This window comes from Acomys minous (genome assembly GCF_964271855.1).
Source record: "Acomys minous genome assembly, chromosome: 16".
Classification (NCBI taxonomy): Eukaryota; Metazoa; Chordata; class Mammalia; order Rodentia; family Muridae; genus Acomys; species Acomys minous.
Window position 1 is genome coordinate 16,858,210 of NC_140498.1, and position 24,904 is coordinate 16,883,113.

At 42.2% G+C, this 24,904-nt stretch overlaps 1 protein-coding gene and 1 pseudogene across 2 annotated transcripts in view; one reads left to right on the forward strand and one right to left on the reverse strand.

Annotated features, from left to right (window-relative positions):
- Positions 1-24,904, forward strand: part of CDC42SE2 (CDC42 small effector 2) — a 71,782-nt gene that overhangs the window by 33,343 nt on the left and 13,535 nt on the right. Inside the window, exon 3 of the mRNA XM_084762414.1 lies at positions 15,980-16,248. Within this exon, the coding sequence (XP_084618540.1) occupies positions 16,195-16,248 (54 nt within the window). The 5' untranslated portion in view covers positions 15,980-16,194. The remainder of the gene's footprint in view (positions 1-15,979; positions 16,249-24,904) is intronic.
- LOC311586713 (glyceraldehyde-3-phosphate dehydrogenase-like) lies at positions 11,490-12,771 on the reverse strand (annotated as a pseudogene). The gene has a single exon. The product of its transcript is annotated as a glyceraldehyde-3-phosphate dehydrogenase-like (transcript).

Genomic DNA, 24,904 nt, shown 5'->3' on the forward strand with positions numbered 1-24,904 from the left:
CACACACACACACACACACACACTTACTTCTAGAGGAGGAACTGGTGTTTCCCATCACACAGTCAACACTGGCAGTGACAGAGAACTTAAGAGTTCTGGAGATTCTTTTGGCTATATATTTTAAATAAAATAGAAATACTATTTCTCTAAAATAAAGGGAACTTAAGGCTGGTAAATGCCCCAAGCTTTTAAAAATAAAATAGCAAGTACTAAGGGCAAAATCTATTATGAAAAAAGTACAAGAGTATTTTAAAGTTCTTTTGCAAATGCTGAGAGTGAACATTTCATGTAGAGCTTGACAGCTACAAGAATTGAAAAGTAGCAGGAGAGCAGTTGTTTAACATGCATCTGTGTGTATTAAGTACACTTACGTCTCTGATTCCGTTTTGATTGCAGCAGATAAAATGCCAGGAATTTGTGCCTCTTTTCTTGATCTACACACATGTGTGGTCAAGTTCTCCAGGGAGCGTGTCCTCACCTCCTTCCCTGCTTTTTTATACTGTAAGCACACCACTGTGGAACAGGCTGCAGTGTACTCCAAGGAAGAGTTCTAGCTTGTCTCTAAAATAATCAGTATTCTAAGGTTCTTCGTGCTACAAAAATTCTAGTGCCCTACCAACACTGAAAACACTGTTTAATAAAAATCTGTCTTTGCCTTTGAGTATTTATCTGTTTATAGTCTGTTGAATATAACTAATTTTCATAAATTTACATTAATGTTTCTCGTAAGATAAGCTCAGTTGTAAATTGCCTCTCATGAACAAGGCCAGCAGTTGTTAGGAATTTTATTGAGAGAGCCAGAGGGCATGTGAAAATCCATAGAATTCTCCTCCAAGCAGCTGTTAGGGCCCTCAGGACAATAGCATAGTGAGTGAACCCTTTCAGTGTCCCCACTTTTGTCTGTGAATTTACTCTTGGTTGTTGTTGGACAGCACTCAGGCTTTCCCCCAAGTGCTGGCTCTTTAGAAATGGTGTTTCTCAAGTCACATCCCTGCCTGAGCGCAGCTGTCGCTCATGGCCACACCACTGATTTTACACTTACTGAAAAATAACTTGCTAGGTTAAGGTTCATTGCTGAGCAGTGTTCTCTGCCCCAACTCCTTTTACTGCTGGTAAGGCTGAGCTGCTGCCTTTGTCTTGTGTTTAAGTTGGCAGAGAGGGATGTGAGTAGTTGTGTGCCTTGGGAAGGGAAGGGTGGAGCCTAATCCTCTCAGTGAGTTTTGAGAAGAGATAATGAAATCCTTTATATCCTTTTCCATAGACCAGCATTTCAAAGACTCCATTTTAATAAGAATTGGTTGTGCAGCTGCATCCCTGGCAACAAGGCCTGGGTGAGAAGAATTGGGGCAGAATTCCAGAAACAGGCCTTCAGTGGTCTCCTGTGGAGCTGTGCTAATGAAACAGATGAGCGCATAAAGCATCTCATAGAAATAAGCCCAGTGCTTTGTGTTGGTATAGAGGAAGCTGAAATTTTCCACATATATTATATTACTTAAAAGCTACAGAAGCTTTTATAAGCTATGTATTCAAGAGTAGCTATGTTATATTCTCTGAGTATTTTAAAAAAAACCCTATATATTCTTTCAACTTAATATTTCTATGAATTATATCTAAAATGTAATTGTTTCTGCCCATTTTTGGTGAAGTCCAGGTGTTTTCAGAGCATGATACCAGATTTATCAACTATTTTAAAGACAAGATTTGCTGCTGAAGAGACAACTCATGGTTAAGAGTACTGGCTATCTTTCAGCGGATCTTGGTTCAGGTCCAGCACCCACATGGCAGCACACAGCCATCTGTAATTCAAGTTCCAAGGGCTCTGATGTCTTCTTCTGGTCTCCATGGGTATCATGGGTATCAGGCACACACAGTACACAGATGTACATGCAGGTAAAACATCCATACACATAAAATAAACATAAATATCTTAAAAAGAACAGCAAGATTTTAGGTTTATTCTTAATAATATTAGATTTTAAATGGGTAGATTATTTTCATATAAATTTCCTATGATTATTGCACTATTAAAATGCCTTTAGTCAATGCAGTTTGTTAAGCATATTCTTTTAACATTGACATGGCTGTAAAAGCCATCATTAAGCCATAATTCAATAGCTACCTGGCCACTTGACATTAGGTTTTTTCTTTTGTTTTGTTTGTTTTTTCCAAATCCAAATATTTGGATTTTTAAAAATACTGTTTTTTTTCTAAAGGAGTATATCAATGAAGAATTTTTGTGCCTTTTTCTTCTTTCGGGTTCTTTATAGATTACTAGTGGTGAAAATTTAGTTTACTTTCATATAAGGGCTGAAACTCACATGCATGAGGTTGCCGGGCCTTAGTAACCTTTCTATTGCTGTGATGAGACACTGTAGTCAAGGAAGAGTTTGTTTGAGGCACATGGCACCAGAAGGTTAGAGTTTATGGTGATGTAGTGAATGGAAAGGAGCAGGTGGCTGGAGCAGCCGCTGAGACACCGTAAACACCCAGAGACAGAGCGCAAGCTGAAAATGGCACTGGTCTTTTGAAACCTCAAAGCCTGTCCCCAGTGACGTACCTCCTTGAAGAAGGCCACACCTTTTAGTCCTTCTCAAACAGTTCCACCAACTGGGGACATGAACCTGTTCTCATTCATGCCATGTCAAGTACTACCAGCTGGGGCTCAAGTATTCAAACCTCCAGCCTCTCTGGAGACTGTTGTCACTCAAACTATCACAGACATTTCCCCTTTTCCTTTTCCAGCAATGAATATGATCACATTTTAAAATAGAATACATGTGAAATGGTAGTTGCCATTTGGGGCTTTACTTTTTTTGAGCAGATTTTAGTTTATTAAAAATACCTTAAATATATATTTAAGCACAACATTAAGAGAGACATGTGGAGAAATACAGTAGTACATCCTTTATTGGCTGTTCTAGAGAGTCACCAATTTCCATTTCTTTAATTAGAATCAGTGAACATTTTTAATTTGTTATCGTCCCCTGTGGGTTTTCATATTCAATCCTTTTTTTTTTATTTCTTGAAAATCCATTTTCTAAAAATTTTTAGCTAGTACCCTCAGGAATCTCTCAAAAGCTAAAAGTTTCTCATTTAAGTCGAGTATGTGTCGTGGCGCACGCCTTTAATCCCACCACTTGGGAGGCAGAGGCAGGCAGATCATTGTGAGTTTGAGGCCAGCCTGGTCTACAAAGTGAGTCTCAAAAAAAGTTTCCCATTTAGTCTTTACACACACACACACACACACACACACACACACACACACACACACACACACACACACACACACATATACTAACGTGTTTTAGGTTCTGTTTATAGCCTGAGCAAAGCAGACATGATACTGTTATAGGCTCCTGACAAGGTGCTTGAATCTCCTTTTCCAGCACTTACGTCTACCCTTCCTGCTGTGCTGTAGATTGCCAAAGGACAGGCATGCCAGCCTAGTCTAGCCTCTGGTTCCAGGAGCCAGGGTTCATTTCATTCTTTGGACACAATAATTCATTCCAGTGACCACATCAGACAAGTTGATCCAATTAAAGTGCTGATTTAAATTTTTATTTATTTTTATTACCATTAAGTTGTATTTAGTACTTAATCCTTTCCCTCCCAGTGTCCAACTCCCACCAAATTCACCCCAAACAAAGACTCTGTGCGGTTCTGAAGTATCCTGACTCTGCCACCTAGGTACTGGAATTTGTTTTCTTTGAATGGTTTACATTTTTAAAAAATCAGTGATGTTAGTACATTTTCTTGTAAAATAGAAGACTCCAAGCAACTACATTATAAACCTCCCCCAAAAAGGAGAAAGCCAAACATTTGAATGTTAATCATATTTACTAAATGCATTTTGACAAAGATGATCCAGTTCCAGGGGATCCAGTGCCCTCTTCTGACTTCTCAGGAGCCAGGTGTGCAAATGGTGCACAGACATATATTCAGCAAAACATTAATATATATAAAACAAGTAAATGGAAAAACCTTTTAAATAGAAAAAAAATGTAAAGAAACCAAGAGAACTTCTTACACAGTGTGGTATAATTTTGCTGTTACAGCATATTTTATTTAAAAAAAAAGCTTTCCCTCTAAAAATTCATTTGACAGCTGAAAATGCCTTATTTATTGGAGGAAAATATCAAGTTGACACATCTGAGACACTTGGCCCCAAGCACGCAGGAATGAAGTGTAGGACCAAGTGATCTTTTATCTGTGCGGAGTGATCTGAGCCAGGATTAAAGCTGTCCTCCACCGTGCCTTGTTCACACCCAGATAAGCCACTGCAGTTTGTGTGGAACTGGCTTTCACATCCCCAGGGACTGATAGGGACTTCTTTGCCTGGCCAAGAAGCATGGGTCACACACAGCGCATTTGTTAAGCCTGCTCCTGATAGTTCTTCTTGAAAGCACCTAGATACTGACTGTTGTTCCCTTCTGAACCTTTACACATCTGACCATCAGGGCCTTTTGTTCTAAGAGGAGAAAACCTGACAGATCAATTAAGTATACAGTTATGTTTTTATTGACACTCACTAATTGATAAAGTAACCAAGTTAGAATTCCTAGCTCATCTATCCACTGAAAGTTCTCTGTTGTAAACTTAGTATATGGCATGGGCTTATAAATTATATATATACTTGAAATACTTTGGAGGATTTAAGACATTGCTATAAAAAGGAAGAATTAATTGGTTTAATTTTTTCCCTGTACCTTGATACCAGTTTTACTTCATTTCCTCTTTTAAATATAAATGTAAATAGACACTTAAAAAAAAAAATATGTGTTGCTCTATCTAAGTTAAAAAGCCTGACTAGAAAAGTCTTTGTCCATGTGCTATTCAGGTTAGCACTATGGAGGCCTGTCTCTGTGTAAAAGAAAAAATGGTAGCTAGGGCAACAGTAGTAACATAGCAACAGCAATGGAAACCAGTTACATAGGGGAGGTGTTAAAACACTTGGCCCTGTAAACTTTCCTATATTTACTCATTGAATCCTCATGCATCCCAAAGAGGTGGACACTAATGTGAAATAATTGCATAGACCAGCAAAACAGAGTATACAAAGATCAAGTATTCTGCAATTCAAGTCAGTTTGTGACATCTTGATGTGTAGCCCAGGCTGGCCTCTACTACATTAGCACTAGCAGGCATATGTCCGTGCCAGCTGTCACAATCCTAAACCAGCATTCCATACTGCATCTACATATCAGTGTTCAGTATGAATGGATGTCCATGTGGAATAAAAATTCTAAGCCAAGGAATTAAATTAAATTCATACTTGAACTTAGGCATTTTACCTTGTGGCTATCTAAGCAATCGTAAATGCAAACTACTCTTCAGGAGCAGTGGGCTTACACAGGAAAAACAATCCTTCAGTCATGATTAATTCACAAAACAGTTAAAAGGAAATGGTAACTTTTCAGTAACAGACTGACTCTAAAGTGTGTGTGGAAATAGAAGGGGCTTAGAAATGGAATGGAATTTGAAAACTAAGAGTAAAAGCAGGGCACTTCATTCCCAATTGCAGGTCTTACTTCAGTGAGCTGGAGGTGCAGGTGGACAAATAGACTACAAATTGGAGAATAGATACAAAATGAAATCTGAGAGTTCTAGAATAAATGACAGTCTATATGACTTGGAGGAATATGTTGAAACTTCTTAGGCAGAACACAGATCATAAAATACAGAGTTAATGCATCGGAGTTCATGCGAGCTAAACTCTGTAAAAGACAGTGGTATGAAAGAAAAAGACGAGGGAAAAAATCATGTATGTAGTAGACAAGGCCCTTGCTCTAGAGTATATGAAGAACTTGGCCTAATTAAAATGGAATTGAGATTATAGTAATAGAACATAACTAAAATTTAAAAATGAGTTTTGGAAAATAAAAATAAAAGTGGGTTTTGGGGATCTGAAGAGGTGGTTCAAATTTGGTTCTCACATCAGGCAGTTCACAACCTTCTGAAACTCAGCTTCTGTACTCTGCAGTTCAGAGCACCTAGTTAGAAATAATAAAAATCTTTTAAAAATGGGCCGTACATCTGAAAACAGAGACCCAAGGAAGGTATGTGAGTGTCAACAAACATACTAACCTACTTCTCCCATTTATTCGTTTGTTTACTTCACACCCTGATAGCAGCCCCCCTCCTTCCCTCCCAGTCCCCCTTCTCTCCTTTCCTTCTCCTCAGAGAAGGGGGAGGTCAGTGGGGCTGGAAAGATGGCTTAGCAGCCAACAGTGCTTACTTGTAGAGGTTCTGAGTTCAGCTCTTGGTGCCTCATAATCACATGTAACTCTAGATCCGAGAGATCTGTAGGTACCTGCACACACATGGCATTCATTCACATGGACACATACACATAAACAAAGAGAAAAAGATTTTTTTAAAAAGAAAATACCATTAGTATTATTAGTTATCAGGAAAGTGCAAATTAAAACCAGAGGGACACTACTTTACACCATAACGACTAAGGTGAATGCTGACCAGAGTGTAGTACAGTGGGACCCTCACACACAACTGGTAGGAAGGTAGTGATAAACCAGTTTGCAAAAATGATGGACAGTTTCTTAGAAAGTAAAACTCAAACTGTGCTTAAAATATGATGGAGGATTTCTACTTCCATGTTTCCCCAAAATAAAAACTTCACAAATTCTTGTCTGCATATATACTTAGGACTTAAAACTTTTAAAAATTTACACGTGTCTGTCTGTTCATTCATTCATTATGTTTGTGTATGTGTGCACATGTGTTCATGGTGCCCCCAGAGGCCTGCTGGAGGCACAGGCACTACCCAATGTGGGTGCTGAGATCTAAACTCTGCAAGCCATTTATAACCACTGAGCCATCTCTCCAGCCCCACTAAATATTGAGCATATTTTATGTGATTCATTTGCATGAATCACTGGGAAAGTCTAGTGTCTAACTAGTCATTTCAGACATGAGAAAAATATATTGTTACTATAATTGCAAGGACTTCTCTCTGTGCCTGTAAAAAAATAAAATTTTTAAATATATATATTCACCTTACATCCTGATCGAAGCCCCCTCCCTCCACTTCTCCTGGTCCCTCCTTCCCACCCTCTTCTCCCCCCACTTCTCCTCAGAAAAGGGGAGCCCCCAGCCCTCAACCCCAGCACATCAAGTCCCATCAAGTCCTTCTCCACTGAGGTTAGGCAGGGCAGCCTGGTTAGAGTGAAGTGATCAAAGGCAGGCAAAGGAGTTCATGTCAAAGGTGGTACCCATTCAACTTACTAGAGAGCCCACATGAAGAGCAAACTGCCCACGTATGTGTAGGGGACCCAGGTCCGGTCTGTGCATGCTCTTCTGTTTTTTGCTTCTGTCTCTAAGCTCCATGGGTCTAGCTTAGTTGACTTCTTGCAGTGTTCCTGTTCCCTCCTGGTCCATCTGTCCTTCCTCCTACTCTTCCACAGGACTCCTGAGCTCTGCCTAATGCTTGGCTGTGAGTCTCAGTATCTAATTTGATCATCTGCTCTCTGTGCCTTCTGAGACTAGTTCAGTAACAGTGGCTTCTTTTGGCTTTGGTTTACCAGAAGGAGATCTGTTAATGATTACAGTTAGAAACTACTCCAAGAGACATCACAAATCAGTTTCAAAGAACCATTTTCAAGCTGGGCATGGTTGCCATTCCTATAATCCTAGGATGCAGCAGGTGGACCAGAAATGAAGCAATCCTCAGGGTCACTTGGGCCACATAAGGCCCTGTCTGAAAAGACTAAAAACAAGAGGCCGGGCATTGGCTTCATGGGCGGAATGCTTACTGTGCAAGAATGCGGACCCACGTTTAATCCCCAGCCGTTGTGTAAAAGCCAAAGGGCGCAGTAGTGCACACCTGTAACCCAGGGCTGAGGGGCCTTTCCTTTGTGCTGCTCCCTGGCCAGCCAGTGTAGCTCCAGGTCCTGTAAGAGACACCGCCTCAGAAAATGAAGTCACCTGATGTAGCTTGACCTTTCCTCTAATGTGGAAAACAAGAGTCTGGGGCGATAGCTGGTAAAGAAAGGACCTGAGTATGATCCCAAACCTACATTTAAAAATACGGGGCTGGAGAGAGGGCTCAGGTTGAACCTATGCTGTTCTCCTAGAGAACCCAAGTTCAGTTTGTAGCACCCACATGGAGGCTCAGAACCATCTGTAACTCCAACTCCACAGGATCCAATGCCCTTTTTTGGCCTCTATGAGTACCAGGTAGGCATGCAAGTGCACATACATACGTACATGCAAGCAAAATATTCATACATAAAATAATTAAACCTTAAATTGGGCATGGTGGTACCCTAGTGTTGGGATGTTGCTGTCTAGCCAGCCCAGCCTGGGAAAATCCAGGCCAGTTTGAGACACCCCGGCCCCCACAACACACACGGTAGGTAGCATCTGAGGAGTAACCTCTGAGCTTACCCCCTGACCTTTACATGCACATCCACACAGACCTGCATTTACACTCATCCACATATATAATGAAAAATTTTTTTAAAGCAACCTGAAAACAAAACCATTTCGAAACTAGTATCAGACAGTTTGTACTCGTGTGGGCTGTGAATAGCTGTATTGATAAATCATAGTTGCCATTGACTAGTAGTTTTAGTATTTTTGTAGGAAACAACTTTGGCATTAGGCATAACTTAGACACCCTTCTCCCCTAATTATACCCAGCCCTTCAATGTCACTATAAAGGTGTTTATTTTTACTTGAAAAATTTCCTCCACTTTTCAAGATAGGGTTTCACTTTGTAGACCAGGCTGGCCTCGAACTCACAGTGATCCGCCTCCTCTGCCTCCTGAGTGCTGCCATTAAAGGAGTGCACTACCATGCCTGGCATTTTTTTACATTATCATTCCTGATCTTCATCAGTTCATTATGACCAACTGCTAATTATTAACATTTACTGTTGTTACATCTTATTTAAACTTTTGGCACTTAGAAGTAAATATGTATGACTAGATATGTAGCTCAGTGATTGAAAGTGCTTGGTGTTCTTTATTTTTTATTTTATTTTTTTAACGTGCATTAGTATTAATGTGTCAGATCCCTTGGTACTGGAGTTACAGAGAGGTATGAGGTGCCATGTGGGTGCTAGGAATTGAACCTGGGTCCTTTGGAAAAGCAGACCGTGCTCTTAACCACTGAACTGTCTCTCCAGCCCCACTTGGTGTTCTTAAAGAGGACTTGAGTTTGGTTCCCAGCATCCGGGTCTAGTAGCTCAGAACCATGTGTAACTTCAGTTTCAAGAAATCTGATGCTTTCTTCTGGCCTCTATGGGCACCTTCATATCTCTCTCTCTCCCTCCCTCTCTCTCTCTCTCTCTCTCTCTCTCTCTCTCTCTCTCTCACACACACACACACACACACACACACACACACACACACACACACACCCAGAGGAAGTGGAGTGGAAGAGGGATCTGAGAGATGATTCAGTGGTTAAGAGTTTTTACTGCTCCAGAGGACCCAGGTTCATTTCTCAGCACCTGCAAGGCAGCTTGCAGCCATTTGTAACTCCAGTTCCAAGAATTCTGATGCCCTTTTCTGGACTCTGGGCACCAGCCATGAACATGGTGTATATGCACACATGCAGGCAAAATACCTATTACACATAACAAAAATTTTAATCAAAAGATAAATCTTTAAAAATACATAGACACTTGTGTGGTACATAAATGTACTGATTAACCAGTACTTTTGTACTACCACCCAGGTTTAAGAGAGAGAGAGATCAGGGTTGGGGTCATAGCCAATGACATACTGCTTGCCTGGCTTTCATTCCAGCCCAGTTGGGAGTAGGGAGGAGGGCAGAACATTGTCAGTGGCCCGGGAGTCTTTGTGTATCTTTTTCTGTTTGGAAAACTGCCCTTGAGTGTCTTCCTGGCTGTTAACAATTGTACTTTGACCCATTTCTGTGTCTCTAGACAAAATTGTTTAAACTGTTCTTGAATTTGTGGCAGTGGTTCTCTGGGTTTCATTTTATATAATGCTTCTCAAGAATCATGCTCTATAAAGCTGTGACTCATTATTTTGTATAAATGTGCCATTTTCTTTAATCCCCGCCCCCCACAAGAGAGCTGGCTCGGTGGTTAAGGGTGCATAGTTTTAGCAGAGGACCGGATTCTTTCCCAGCACCCACATAGGCTCATGCCACCTGTCCCCATAAGTCACAACTAGGGGCTCTAACACCCCCTTTTGGCCTCCACATGTACTCACATGCATTTACACAGGTACCATACACATACATAAAACGGAAAATAAATCTTTTTTAAAAAATTGTTTTTCTTGGGGCTGGAGAGATGGCTCAGAGGTTAAGAGCACTGTCTCTTCCTCCAAAGGTCCTGAGTTCAATTCTCAGCAACCATATGACAACTCACAACCATTACTATAATGAGATCTGGTGCCCTCTTCTGGGGCGTGCAGGCTCACATGCAGGCAGAATACTGTATATAATACAGTAAATAAACAATAAAAATAGATTCTATTGCAAAAAACTCAATGTTGCTACTGTATTAATAGTTATTTTCACTAAGTTGATTAATATACTTCCATTTCTAAAACCTTATACTTTTAAATAAATCTTTTAAAAAATTGTTTTTCTTAATAGACCTGAGCTGTTTCCTAGTTTACAGTAAGACATGGTAGTGTGTGCTTGTAGGCCGAGCTGCCTGGGAATCCTGAGGCTCAGAAGTCAGAACTGATACAGGCAATATAAAAAACAAAGACACAGAACAACAGCAACAATACACTGTTACTGTTGCTTCATTCTTTTATTTACCATTTTTAATTTTGATAATAAGATCATTCAGTATTCAGTTCCTGCATATAGCATCAGATTTAGCCCTCACTTACTTTATTTATTTACTTATTTTTTGTTTTTAGAGACAGAGTTTCTCTGTGTAGCCTTGGCTATCCTGGACTCACTTTGTAGACCAGGCTGGCCTTGAATTCACATAGATCTGCCTGCCTCTGCCTCCCGAGTGCTAGGATTAAAGGCGTGCACCACCACTGCCCAGCTTAGCTCTCATTTTAGATCTGGAAACTGAAACACAGCATTCTGTTTTATACCAGAATACCAGACTGAGTTTTAGGGCCTGCCACTTCTCCATACTAGCATTTCTAAAATGATTGGAATTCTGAAAGTCTTTGGACAGCTAGAAGAATGTCACTCCGCACTACCAGCATCTAAACTTGGCTTTAAACACAACATGTGCCACATACCTTAATTCCAAAGCCTAAATTCTGAATTTTGGTACAGGGCTACACAGACTGAACATGCTCAGTTCCTAAACTGTGCACAGTCCTTCCTTCTCTCTAAGATTAGGGTTAGGAGACATCTGTGCTGCTGAGGACCAGCCTGATACTGAGTTGTGTGTGGAATGTGCTGAGCTGTGTAGCTGTTGGAATGCTGCTCCCTTGTGCACAGTTTGTCTGTTTTCTTAAGTGTACGGGTTTTCGTTTGGTTTGTATTTTGTTGAGAGTTGTCATGCCGCCCAGGCTGAGCCCAAATCTGCTGTGTAGCTGAAGGTGACCTTGAACTTTTTTTTTTTAAGGTACAGTGAACTTTATTGGTGGTGTTCAAGAGAGTAGGGCTCCCTGGGCCCCTCCCATTATTCTGGGGTCTAGGATGGAGACTGTGAGGGGAGATACTCAGTGTCAGGGGCAGAGTTGGAACAGGGGCTCCTCAGCAGCCGAGGGCCTCTCTCTCGCTCTCATGTCCTTGCTGGGTTGGGGTGGGGTCCAGGGCTTCTTACTCCTTGGAGGCCATGAGGTCCACCACCCTGTTGCTGTAGCCAAATTCATTGTCATACCAGGAAATGAGCTTTACAAAGTTGTCATTGAGGGCAATGCCAGCCCCAGCATCAAAGGTGGAAGAGTGGGAGTCACTGTTGAAATCTCAGGAGACAAGCTGGTCCTCAGTGTAGCCCAGGATACCCTTCAGTGGGCCCTCAGATGCCTGCTTTACCACCTTTTTAATCGTCATACTTGGCGGGTTTCTCCAGTCGGCATGTCAGATCCACGACAGACATGTTGGGCGTGGGAACACGGAAGGCCATGCCAGTGAGCTTCCTGTTCAGCTGTGGGATGACCTTGCCCACAGCCTTGGGAGCACCAGTGGATGCAGGGATGAGGTTCTGGGCAGCCCCATGGCCATCACGCCGTAGCTTTCCAGAGGGGCCATCCACAGTCTTCTGGGTAGCAGTGATAGCATGGACAGTAGTCATGAATGCTTCCATGATACCAAAGTAGTCATGGATGACCTTGGCCAGGGGCGCTAAGCAGTAGGTGGTGCAGGAAGCCTTGCTGACAATTTTAGTGAGTTGTCATACTTCTCCTGGTTCACGCCCATCACACACATGGGGACATCAGCAGAAGGGGCGGAGATGATGACTCTTTTGGCTCCACCCTTCAAGTGGGCCCTAGCCTTCTCCATGATAGTGAAGACACCAGTGGACTCCACAACATACTCGGCACCGGCATCAGCCCATTTGATGTTAGCGGGATCTTACTTCTGGAAGATGGTGATGGCCTTCCTGCTGATGACAAGCTTCCCATTCTCAGCCTTGACCGTGCCGCAGAACTTGCCGTGGGTAGAGTCATACTGGAACATGTAGACCATGTAGTGGAGGTCAATGAAGGGGTCACTGATGGCAACAATCTCCACTTTGCCAGACATGAATGCAGCCCTGGTAACCAGGCGCCCAATACGGCCAAATCCATTTACTCCAATCTTCACCATCGTGTCAAGGGACGAGGCATGAAAAGATGTGGCTGTCTCTGGAACGGGGAGGAGCAGAGAGCCGACCTTGAACTCTTAATCAAGAGTTTTACCTTCACTATAACAGTACTAGGCTTTAAAAGTATAAGGTTTTTTGGACTAGGCTTAAAAAAAAGTATAAGGTTTTGGAAATGGAAGTATATTAATCAACTTAGTGAAAATAACTATTAATACAGTAGCAACATTGAGATTTTTGCAATAGAATCTATTCTTTGAATAATACTTTAGGTTATACACCTGAAGTAATTCTAAGAATGCAGTTTGATGAGGAGGGCAAGAAGCTGGACATTCCCAAGGCATCTTGGGAAACACCTTCTCCACCCCCTCCCTTCCTCCCACCCTCTACCCCAAGATGGGGTTTCTTTGTGTAGCCTTGGCTATCTTGGAATCTGTAGACCAGGCTGGCCTCAAACTCACAGAGATCTGCCTGCCTCTGACTCCTGAGGATTAAAGGTGTGTCCACTGGAAATGTGAATTTTGGGAAATGTGGGTTGGTAGGCAGTGATTATAGATGGCAAAGAAAGAAGTCACATGTTAATTAAAACAGTGTAACTATTTAAAATAAGCAAATAAAGGGGCAAAATGCACCTGCTTGAAATGTAGTTAAATTCAAGTTCTAGCTGTTTATATATATGTGTTAAAAATGGGCTAAAACCAAATAACAGCTGTGAAAATACTAGCATAGCTTCGTGTCTGTGCTGAGCAGTGAAGATGTTTCCACGAGGGCACTGGCTACTAAAGAAGTCCGTTCACAGTGACTCTTACTGGCTGAGACTGTGGACACAAGGGCAGTCAAGCCTGTTTGGAGCTGAGTTTAATCATTCTCAACATTGTTATCACAAGAAACAATCACTGTTTAAGGACATAGATGCATTTTTTTTTCTCTCTCTCTCTCTCTCTCTCTATCTGTCTGTCTGTCTCTGTGTGTGTGTCTGTACCTGTGCGCATGCATGTGTGCATATGTGCACGCACTCCACTTTGGTTTTCATGTGTGGAGGTCAGAGGATGAGTTCTAGGAATGAAGTCTCTTCTATGTGTTTTAATCTGAGTCAGGTCCTCAGGTTTGAGCCAATGCCTTTACTCACTATCTTGTCAGCCTTAGGTGTGGCCTTTTTATTTAGTTTTTAATATTTTTAAAGTGTCCATTGGAAACTGTGAATTTAACTCATCTCCTGGTATATTCCTTATAACAAGATTGGACAGAAGAAATAAGTAAAAACATTCCTTTGATCTAATTAAATCTCAGAATATTTCTCAGTTCTGAGGATGAACATCTGTCCTTTTTTCTTATCTCTAGATTTGAGTGAAATAAGTAGTGTTTCTGTTAAGATCTGTATTTTAATTATAGCAAAACTGTACATTTTTGTTCTTCAGTAGTCTTGAACGTTTGCTTACTGCATGAATTGTGAGTGCTAGGATTGTATGCCCTGCAGCTAACCAGGTTTGCGACTTGAGCGCACACGCCTATCTCTACGGAGACCTTCATTTTACAGAAGTGTCAGAAGTGCCTGTCCTAGCAGGGTTAGAGTCTTCTTAACTTTGAAGAAATCAAAGGGAAGTATCTTCAAAAATGTATCTGGTTATAGTAAAGGATACTTAACCCATGATATATAAAATAATACTTTCTAAGGTAATCATATTGGTGAGGATAAAGGAGAATTTTGTGTTATCTTTATATAATATAGTTTCAGAAGGGCTGAGTTTTTATTTGGTTAGTCTCCAGGGTTCTGTGAGCTCATGAGATAATGCTTTATACATGACAAAGTTTATCAGTTTATGAGGTTTCTTTAAAAGGTTTACAGAAAAAAAAAAAGGTTTACAGATATTTTATATTTTACCACTTGGGTCAGAATTGGTCACATTTTTTTGTGTAACCAAATAAAGTCATCTTTGGCTTTTGATCTTTTCATTTCAAGAGTGGCTTTTTTTTTTTCTCTTTACTCACATTATCTTTTTAAGTTTTCTGTTTTCTTGCAAATGTCGCCTCCACTTGCTGGCTCTACTGGTTGCCCCTCCCTTCCATGATCTGATCATCTTTTCTTGGTGGCAGTTCCTTTGTGAAGGTGGCTCCGTGATGCCACATTTTTATAATTTTTAAAAAAGATTTATTTATTTATTTATTATTTATACAGTATTCTGCCCACATGACAGAAGGGGGCACCAGATCTCATTATAGATGGTTGTGAGCCACCATGTGGTTGCTGGGAATTGAACTCAGGACCTCTGGAAGAATAAACAGTGTTTTTAACCTCTGAGCCACATGATGCCACATTTAATATTTGCTCTTCTCTCTTGTTCTTAGTAGCCAGATCCCCTTAGTAAATGTCTGCACCTGTCATGTAGTTGAAGTTGCTCTGATGCTCCCTCTGTTGAGCCATCCTTACATTCATGCTGCTGCCTCTCTTAGATTCTCATGTCTGTTGTGGTCGGCTGATTTGATTGCTAAGGCTTCTGTGGCTTGCAGCTTGTGTATCCACTATTGGGCATCTTCAGTTAATGTGCATGGTAGGTTGGCAGGAGCACGAGTCTTTTTAAAGTAACTTCAGGCCCCACCAAAGCAAACTTGTGTATAGGTGACGCTGGTCTTAAGAATGACTGGAACTTCCCTGGTTCTCCTTCCTTTGCTTCTCTAAGTATGAGCTTGGCAAGGATTTCTTGCATTTCCTTGGCTTGTTGTGGCAGGATTTTTGGTGTCTCCACTCAGTGCTGGCTATGTGGGGGTGGGGTGGGGTCCTAATGCTGGATCTACAGAGAGAAAGCTGACATCTCTGTACAGTTCTGTTTCCATGGATGAGTGATCATCTTCAGGCTTCCGCTGTGCTGTATCTGCTTGTCTTAGAGTTCATTCATCTGTTAGTTACTGTGGTTGTCTGAAAACAACAATGAATATTTTTTTGTCGAATCTAAGTATGGCAACTATAATGTTTTAATTGGTGATTTTTTTAAAAATGAAATGATTTTATAGTTTTATAGTTTATAGTTATAGAGTATTACATGAAAGCAAGAATTTTTTGTTTTCACTCTTACAACCTTGACCCTCACAGTCAAGCAATAACTCAAAAAAATAATTTGTTAAATCAATGGGTTTGTGAAATTGTTGACTTGCAGTATTTGTCTTTTAGGTAATATTCACTCTTATTTTATTACAGATTTCAAAAGATAAGTGATTCCAGGGATATTGCAGTTGACTCACTTGCCTTTTTCCTCTTCTTAGACCTGCTGCAGGCTCATCCCATTGAACTGGAATCAGGAAAAGAAACAACCAGACTTTGCTCTTAATCAACTTGAGACCTTAAACTCCAAGGACAGAGGCACAGTGAAATAGTTATTCTGACGCCCATTCCTCACTTTGAGGGTGGACGTTGTGGAGTTTCCTGCCTTCAGATTTGGAGCCTTCAGTGGTGCTCGTTCAGGCCTTGGGCTGAAAGCATGAGTGAGTTCTGGTTGTGTTTCAACTGCTGCATTGCAGAGCAACCTCAGCCTGTAAGTATCTGTGTGGTTTGGGTGAGGGCTCTTAAATAGGACACTGGCTTTCGGACTGAACATGGGGACCCTGGCGGCAACTGCAGTTCTGGGACTCTGAGCATCGTCAAAAACAAACAACCAAACAAAAAACTCACGGAGCTTGGTTGCACACACCTATAATTCAGTACTTGGGCAGGCAGAAGCTGGAAGAGCTTCATGAGTTTGAGGCCAGCCTGGTCTATAAAGCAAGTTTAGGGTTAGCCTCTATGGCAAGCAAGATCTTGCCTCAAAAAACCAAAAGCAAAACAAAAGATAGCGTATTTTGAGGACATCCTGGTTATCAAGAACAGCACTAGGAGCCTAGTGTGGTGCACACCTTTAATCCCAGCACTCGGGAGCAGAGACAGGCTTATTCTTTGAGTTTGAGATGAGTTCCAGAACAGAGGTGCATGGTGAGACAGACAGACTCACAGGCACAAGTACACGCACCCCCTACTAGCCCCCCGCCACCCTCATCCCCACCCCCGCCATGGGGAATTGTAGGCCCCACTGTGCATCACTGAGACATCAGTGGCTCATAGCACTGACACATGGAGGACGGGGGAGAAGAGAAGGCATGCTAAGTGCCACATCAGCCAGTGGCTTGGTGCTGGGAGGGAGTGGCAGCCAGGCCCCTCTGAGCTCTTCTTCACTCACCTGCTCATTTCCTTCCAGCTCTTGTTTCCAGTTTGGCAGGCTCTGTTGTTTTGTGCAGTTATACAGGTGTTACATGGCCCTGAGTGACTTCACACAAGCTGTGCTTTCTGTCTTTTGTCAACTTGATACAAGCTGGAGTCATTCGAGAAGAGGGAACCTCAACTAAGAAATTGCCTCCGAAAGATCAGACTGTAGGCAAGCCTGTGTGGGCTTACTTATGGAGGCAGGCCCAGCCCACTGTGGCAGTGTTGCCATCCCTGGGCTGGTGGTCCTAGGTACTGTATGAAAGCAGGCTGAGCCAGCCATGGGGAGCAGGCCAGGCAGCAGGGCCCCTTCATGGTCCTGTTTAAGCTCCTGCCCTGCTTGAGTTCTTACTCTGAGTTCCTTTGATGGTAGACTGTGATGAGGAAGTGTAAGCCAATAATAACCCTGTTCTCCCCAAGTTGCTTATGGTTATGGTGTTCTATTAGAGCAAGAGAAACCCCAAGACATAGCCCTGTTTTTGTGCCTCCTTAACCTTTATTCATTACAGGTTAGAAAACTTGCTTTTCCATTTTTGCAGAGGCCTGCATCAAGTCATCTCTGGAAGGCTGGGGATGGAGCTCAGTGGTACAGGGTGTTCCCAGGAGCGTGGGCTATAGGGTGCTGTACATGGCTCTCATGCCCACCCTGAGCTCTGTAGAGGCTAGACCATGCCACTTTGTGTCTTCAGGGCCCAGTGCTGTCGTGGGGAATGTGTATATATGTGCTAGCTGGTTGGCTGAACAAATGAATGTAGATTGTATTCAACTTCATAACAATGTACAAGGATGATGAGGTTCACATTTTAAAAAGTATATCTGTACTTATACTTTTAATTTGTACTTACCTGGTTCCTGGAGGGGGTCAAACATCTTTTCATAAACTTAATGTAAATTTGTGTTTCCTTTCCTTCATCAAATTAACCATTAATAATCTTTAAATGACTTGTTTTTGCTGCTTTGGGCTTGTTTTTCAGATGACGGGGGTCTCAGTATGTCATCTCTTTAACTTAATTTCAATATAGATGGTTTTTTGGCAGGTGGCCTTCACTTTTGTGTTCTGTAACCAGCTGCATTCTGTCTTCCACTTCACACTTAGCTCTTTACGTGGATAAAAAGTAAATTCATTGATGTGGCATCAAATTGGGTGTGCTTTTCCATGCTAACTAGCTATCTAAAGACACTTCTTTAAACAACCGTTCTCTTTATTAGTGATTTGAAATGTCACTAATAAATTGTTAAATTCCTGAGTCCAGTTTTGAGATGCACAATGTTCTAATCTTTTGCCATTTTGGCCTCAGCTGAGTCACTGATTGTTGTTGTTTTGTTTTTGGTTTTGCAGGTGGGCCTGAGCCTGAGCCTGGGCACACCTCCTGTGTGTTAGGCGGGTGCGTCCTGTAGCCGTACTTCCTTTGTGCTTTCTGGTCTCACAGGAGAGAAATCTTTTTCATAGCTCTTCCTTGTCAGTAGTATTATATCATATATTACACACACACACACACACACACACACACACACACACACACACACACACAGAGTAATCCAACTCACAGCAATCCGCCTGCCTCTGCCTCTCGAGTGCTAGGATTAAAGGCGTGTGCCACCATGTCCAGCTATTTAATACAGGTAGACAGTGTATCTTTACTCCAAACCATCTCCTCTTACTTCCTTTAACCCACTCCATGTCTCCTTTCTCTCTCTGATGGGGGAGAACCCACTTAGTGCTGCTTCCTGGAATGTTGATGGAGCCTGTTGGTGTTCTCTTAGGCAGGACAGCCCAGCTGCAGTTAATTGGTAGGTGCAACGGCCTTGTCATATACAGAAGGCAGCATTTCACAGCACTTCACCTCATCCTCCAGCCCCTACATTCTTTCTGTTCCTTCTGGGATGTTCCCTGATCCTCAGGAGTGCGTATGGCAGGGCGTGACTTAGACGTCCCGTTTAGTGCTGAACACTCAGGAGTCTCAGCTTAACTGCTGCCCTACCCAGTGCAGAGAGAAGCTTCTCTGGCCAAGGCTGAGAGCAGCACTCATCCCTTTCCTTCTCCCCCTCTCTCTCCCTCTCTTTACTCCCCCACCCCCCATCCAGTATGGTATCACTGTATAGTTGTGGCTGGCCCAGTACTTGCTACATAGACCAGGCTGGCCTCAGAGTCACAGATCTGCTTGCTTTTGCCTCCCAAGTGCTAGGATTAAAGGCATGTGTCACTGTGCCCAGCTGAACATTAGTCTCTTTAGGGACTCTTACCTTGGTGACCCACAGTGTTGATAGTGTTGATACGTGATGGCCCTTGCTTGACTTGATTTGAATGGGATCTAGGGAACCATAGTGTGAAAACATGTGCAGATTTAACTCAGAGTTCCCCCACAAGTCCCAGTGCTGGCTACTATGTAGGTTTTTGTTCTTGTGGCTGTGACACTCTTGATGCTTGTCTCCAAGACAACAGTTTTCTCTGAGTCCCCTATTGTCAGTGGATCCAAGAATTAGGGATTTCAGTTTGATCAGGCTTTTCTTGTGTATCTTCCATGACAACGCCCAGTCTCTTTACAGGTCAGCCCAGAGGCAAAGGCAAAGTAACATTGACATACAATGTCGTGTGTGTGTGTGTGTGTGTGTGTGTGTGTCCCCGTCCGTCCTTATTTTACATGCATGTGGACGCCCAGAGTTGATGTCAGGAATTATACTTAATTGTTCTGCTGTATTCATTGAGACATGGTTTGTCAATCAAACCCAGAGCTTCCTGACACAGCTGATCTCCCCAGCCGGCCTGCTCTAGACAGGTACCTGGTCTCTGCATTTGGACCCTAGGCTTTTGCCTGCTGACACTTACAGGGGTTCTGGGGACCCAAATCCCAGTCGTCACACTTGCATAGCAAGCACATTAGCCGCTAAGCTGTTTGCTCAGCTCCATGTTGCCACGTTTTAAAAGAGCGTACAGCAAAGCAAGTGTGCTGTTTGAGCATACTCACACCTAGCAAGAACTTTAAGCAACTGGAGCCTAGGCCTTGCAGTGACAGGAGATGGGCAATAGCCATGGATCCTTTCTTCCCAGAAAGATTCTGCATGTAACATTTGGCATGTCAGTTATATAATAAAGATGCATGTGTGTGAACTGTTCCACAGACACCCTGAGAAAGTATACATCAGGCTATGTGTCTTTGAAGAGTGCTTTGCTGTTGGCCTCAAGCACACACCAAGAGCAGTTAGAACCTTACTTTCATTTACATTCCACAGAACTGTGTGCTTGCTGTTCTTGTAGCCAGTGTCAAGACAGCCTTCTCTGAAAGTTGTTTGGTCTCCTCTTAGAGCTTTCTGAAGTATTTGCTAGGATAAAGTGCAACATGCCAGCTCTCCCACTCCTTCATTACCCTGCTTTTGCACATTCCATGAATGCAAAGGGAAGAGCCTCATGCAGGAAAGAAAATAGGAAGCAGTTTTCGTTATAGCGGCCAAGAATCTTTTTCTTGTCCTCCTCCATGTTAACACAGTGTAGTGTGTGGCATAATAGAGTCCCAGTGTTTCCAGCCATGGTTCGAAGGTCATTGCTGCTGTTAAGTAGCACGAACAGTGTAGATATTTTAATTGAGTGTGTATGCTCTGTACCTGAATTTAAGGAATTTAATCAGCTGCTTTCAAAGGTATGAGTTCTTTGGTTGCTGTGAATAGACTACTAGCAACTTCTCGTGTGTCACATAAAGAGTGAACACTGATTCTAGGCTTTTTATTTATGTAGAAGATGTTCCTTCAGTGTAGCCTTGGCTAGCCTGCAGGGCTGTGTAGCTCGCCTGGAAGTAGCACTGACCCTCACTTCAGCTTCCTGAGTATTTGGCTTATAGACACCAGCTACTGTCTCACCTTTTAGTACTTTTTCTTAAATTGATCATGATTCAGTTCAGATTGAGATCTCTCTACTTCTTCCTCCCATCCCCTTACCTCCCTCTATTCTCCCTTTTCCTGTATCCTGGCTACCTTGCCATTGTAATTTATAGGTACCTCAAAGTTGCAGCTAAAAAAACTAACCAATGCATTAGTATTTACAAGACAAAATTAAGTCCTCTTTGATTTTGTGAATTTGTAGAATACATTTTATGGCAGAATCATCATCACAGAGATGCTCGCCAGTGCTGGGCTAGTGAGGATGATTTACACTTGCGCTTGGTTGAGCTCCTGGCTCTTGCCCTGTCTATTGTACTTGCCCTTTAGTACATTGGGAATCTGAGTTGTGATTAGGAACAGTTAGTCTCACGGGATAATGACAAATGACTCTGTGGTGCCCGTGGCTCCTGTGGCAGTGTTGGTTAGTTTGGCTGTCATAGGATCTTCATTAATGATGTTACAACCTTAGTTTTTAACAGTTTAATGGGTAAAATGAAATTCTATTTTACTGTTTTCTCTTTCTTTGTTCCTTATGATTGCTAACAAAGTTAAGCTTTCCCCCTACCTCTCACCCTCCCTTTTTTTCTTTCTTAACTTTTTGTTTGTTTGTTTGTTTTGTTTTTTTGAGACAGGGTTTCTCTGTGTAGCCTTGACTGTCCTGGACTCACTTTGTAGACCAGGCTGACCTCGAATTCACAGAGATCCCCCTACTCCTGCCTCCCAAGTGTTTGGATTAAAGACAAGCGCCACCACTGCCCGGCTTCTTACATCATTTATTTAGGGAGGCATGTGTGTGCCATGACACAAGTGGAGGCCAGAGGACAACTGAGAGTCAGTTCTCTCACTCCACTGTGTAGGTCCTGAGCATCAAACACAGATCCTTAGGCTTGGCTGCAAGTATCTTTACCTACTGAGCCATGTTGCTAACCTCTTTATTTTTAAATGGGGTTTCATGTATCCCAGGCTAGCCTAAAGTTACTATATAGCCACAGATGACGTTGTGCTATTTATTGTTTGTTTTTTAAAGACAGCTATGTTTCTACATAGCCCTGGCTGCCCTGGAACTCACTGTGTAAACCAGGCTGGCCTTGAACTCACAGAGATCTGACCCATCTCTGGAGTGCTGGGATTAAAGGCATGCATTACCTAGCCCAGCTTTGACCTTGTGTTTTTGATCTTCCTGCCTCCACCTTCCAGTTGTTTGGATTACAGGTCAACACCCACACTTGGACCCAGGGTTTCATTTGCCCATGCTAGGCAAGCGCTCTGCCAGCTGAGTTTCCTCTTTAGCACAAAGCTAAGCATTTATTGATGGGTGTAATGATCAGTTGTGATTTTTCATATTCATAGGGATATTTTTATATTCTGAATACAAACTATTGGTTGCATGTGTGTATATACACTGCCCCCATGTATGTGTACATGCTTGGGAAAGCCAGAGGCTAATAACAGGTGCCTTCCCATGTCTTTCTCTGTTTTCTCACTGAACTCAGCTCTGATTTGGCAACATTGGTGGATTAATGGGTACTAAGGAGCCTCCTGTCTCTGCCTCCCAGCTGTAGAGTTACAGACACAGGTTTTTATGTTGAGCGGTGGGAGATCTGAATTCAGGTCCTCCTGCTTGCACGGCAAGCACATGGCTGCTGCGCATCTCCCTGTTATGAGTATATGTAGTTAATAGCTGGGGAGGCAGCTTAATTATAGAGTTCTTCTAGCATGCAGGAGGCAGTGGGCTCAGTCTTGAGCAACACAAACAGAAACGGATAGGAAATTAACAAGTAGCCATCTTAGGTTATGTTTTTGTGTGTTTAAGAAAGTTTTCTTCTTCCAGAGTTATAAAGACACTTACTTAGGCTTTTCTTGTAAAAGTAGAATCAGTTGATATATATATATATATATATATATATATATATATATATCTGAAGTGAATTAATGTATGTTATTCTGTTTGCTTGCTTTTTGAGACAGAGTCTTACTGTGTGGCCCAGGCTGAAATTGAGCCATGTGCCTGTTGTCTCAGCCTTCTGAGTATGGAGGCTTCAGATATGCACCGCTGTGCTAGGGTTGGAATTTACTTTGGAAGAAAGTCTAATTATGGTTATTTTTCCATGTGGTGACTTTTTTCCTATAACTCCTTGCCTAGTAGTCAGTATAGATCTACCATAGTGTATTGTGGCCATGCTACCTGGCATCTTTCTAAGTTAGCCACGGGTACTAAAATGTTAGGAAACGCTCACCTACGTCCACACGTCATGTGTGAGTCACTCAGAGTCTATTCATTCTGCTCTTCCTGAGCTCAGCACTGTACTGATGTCATGGTCTCTTCTCTGCTTTCTATTGTCCTGCTGTCTGGGAGGGCAGATCTGTCCTTCTGTTTTTATTTTATACTTTGGCCAGTCTTAGTGGAATTTTCCATACAAATTTCAAACTTTGTCAGGGTTTCTAAAGGATGTATTGAGATTTCATTTAGATTTGAGTTGATTTTACAGACTCATGAAACTGGATATACATCATTTCATTTGCAGACTAGTTCTGAGAAAGCTTGCTTGTTTGCTTACTTGGCAGGACCTCATGTCTCCCAGGCAGGCCTCAGACTCTTTATGACTTTGGATTTCTCATTCTCCTAGTTCACCTCTCCGAGTGTTGGGGTTACAGTTGTGTACCACCAAACCCGGTTTTATGTGGTGCTGGGCTTTGTTCATACCAGACAGACACTTGACCAGCTGAGTGACATTCCTAACAGAGAGAGAGTGTGGTAGAGGAGAGAGAATGGGAATGAATGAGAGAACGCTGTGTTTGCCAAAGGCTGACACTGAGTGCCTTCAGTCCATCCAGTGTCCTCCCTGTTTTCCTTTGACTTAAGGTCTCACTGAGTGACTATTAGGCTCTTGTGTTGGATTTTAGTCTTGTGCTATCTAATTTTAATGTGCACAATACTGGCTTCTTGACTATTGGGTTATGAATCAGGGTGATACACAAATCAGACATTTCTTTAAATAAAATTACCAATTCAAGCCTTTCCACTTTTTTTTTTTTTTTTTTTTTTTTGGTTTTTTTTTTTTTTTGGTTTTTCAAGACAGGGTTTCTCTGTGTAGCCTTGGCTGTCCTGGACTCGCTTTGTAGACCAGGCTGGCCTCGAACTCACAGGGATCCGCCTGCCTCTGCCTCCCGAGTGGTGGGATTAAAGACGTGTGCCACCACGCCCGGCGTCCTTTCCACTCTTTTGTCCATGAGTATATGCAGCATAAGATCAGTGTTTTGTCACTGTTTTATTGCTGTGAAGAGATGGCATGACCAGGGCAACTTTTATAAAGAATAACATTTAATTGGGGGCTTGCTTACAGTTTCAGAGACTGAGTCCATTATCATCATGGCAGGGAGTGTGGCACTGGAGCAGTAGCTGAGAGCTACAGCCTGATCTGTAGGCAAAAGACACAGACGAGGGGAGGAGAGAGCTGGGCCTAGCACAGGCTTTTGAAATCTCAAAATTGCAAAGCCCTATACTTCCTCCAACAAAGCCACACACCTACTCTAACAAGGCCCCACCTTCTAACCCTTCTCCAATACTGCCACTCCCTGATGACTGAATATTCAAATATGAGTCTGTTGGGGCCATTCTTATTCAAACCACCACACTCAGTCATTCTGGCATTTTGAAATGCACATGTCTGTAGGTGGAATCTCTTATGAAGCTGTGCTGTGCATCTTTCATTGGTAGATTTAGTTTCAAATGTAGTATTAATGTAAATATTAATATACTTACTATATTAATTGATATGATTCATACTTATCATATATACTATATACTTTTTATCCTATTTTTAATAATTTTAAAGAAACCAATACACTTAATAACCTCATGGTAACCTGTATACTAAATATTAGTAGGATGTAAATTAAAAAATAAAAAATAGAAGTTCTTGTATTATCGCCCCAATAGAGATATATTCCATGCTATAAACTTGAGTGACAGTTCAGAAACAGGTTACCTTTGGGGAAGGGTGGAGCAAGTCAGGGCTTATGTGTAGCTTTGACTATCCTGGAGCCTGCAACCTGGAACCTTCCTGCCTCTTTCCCCCAAG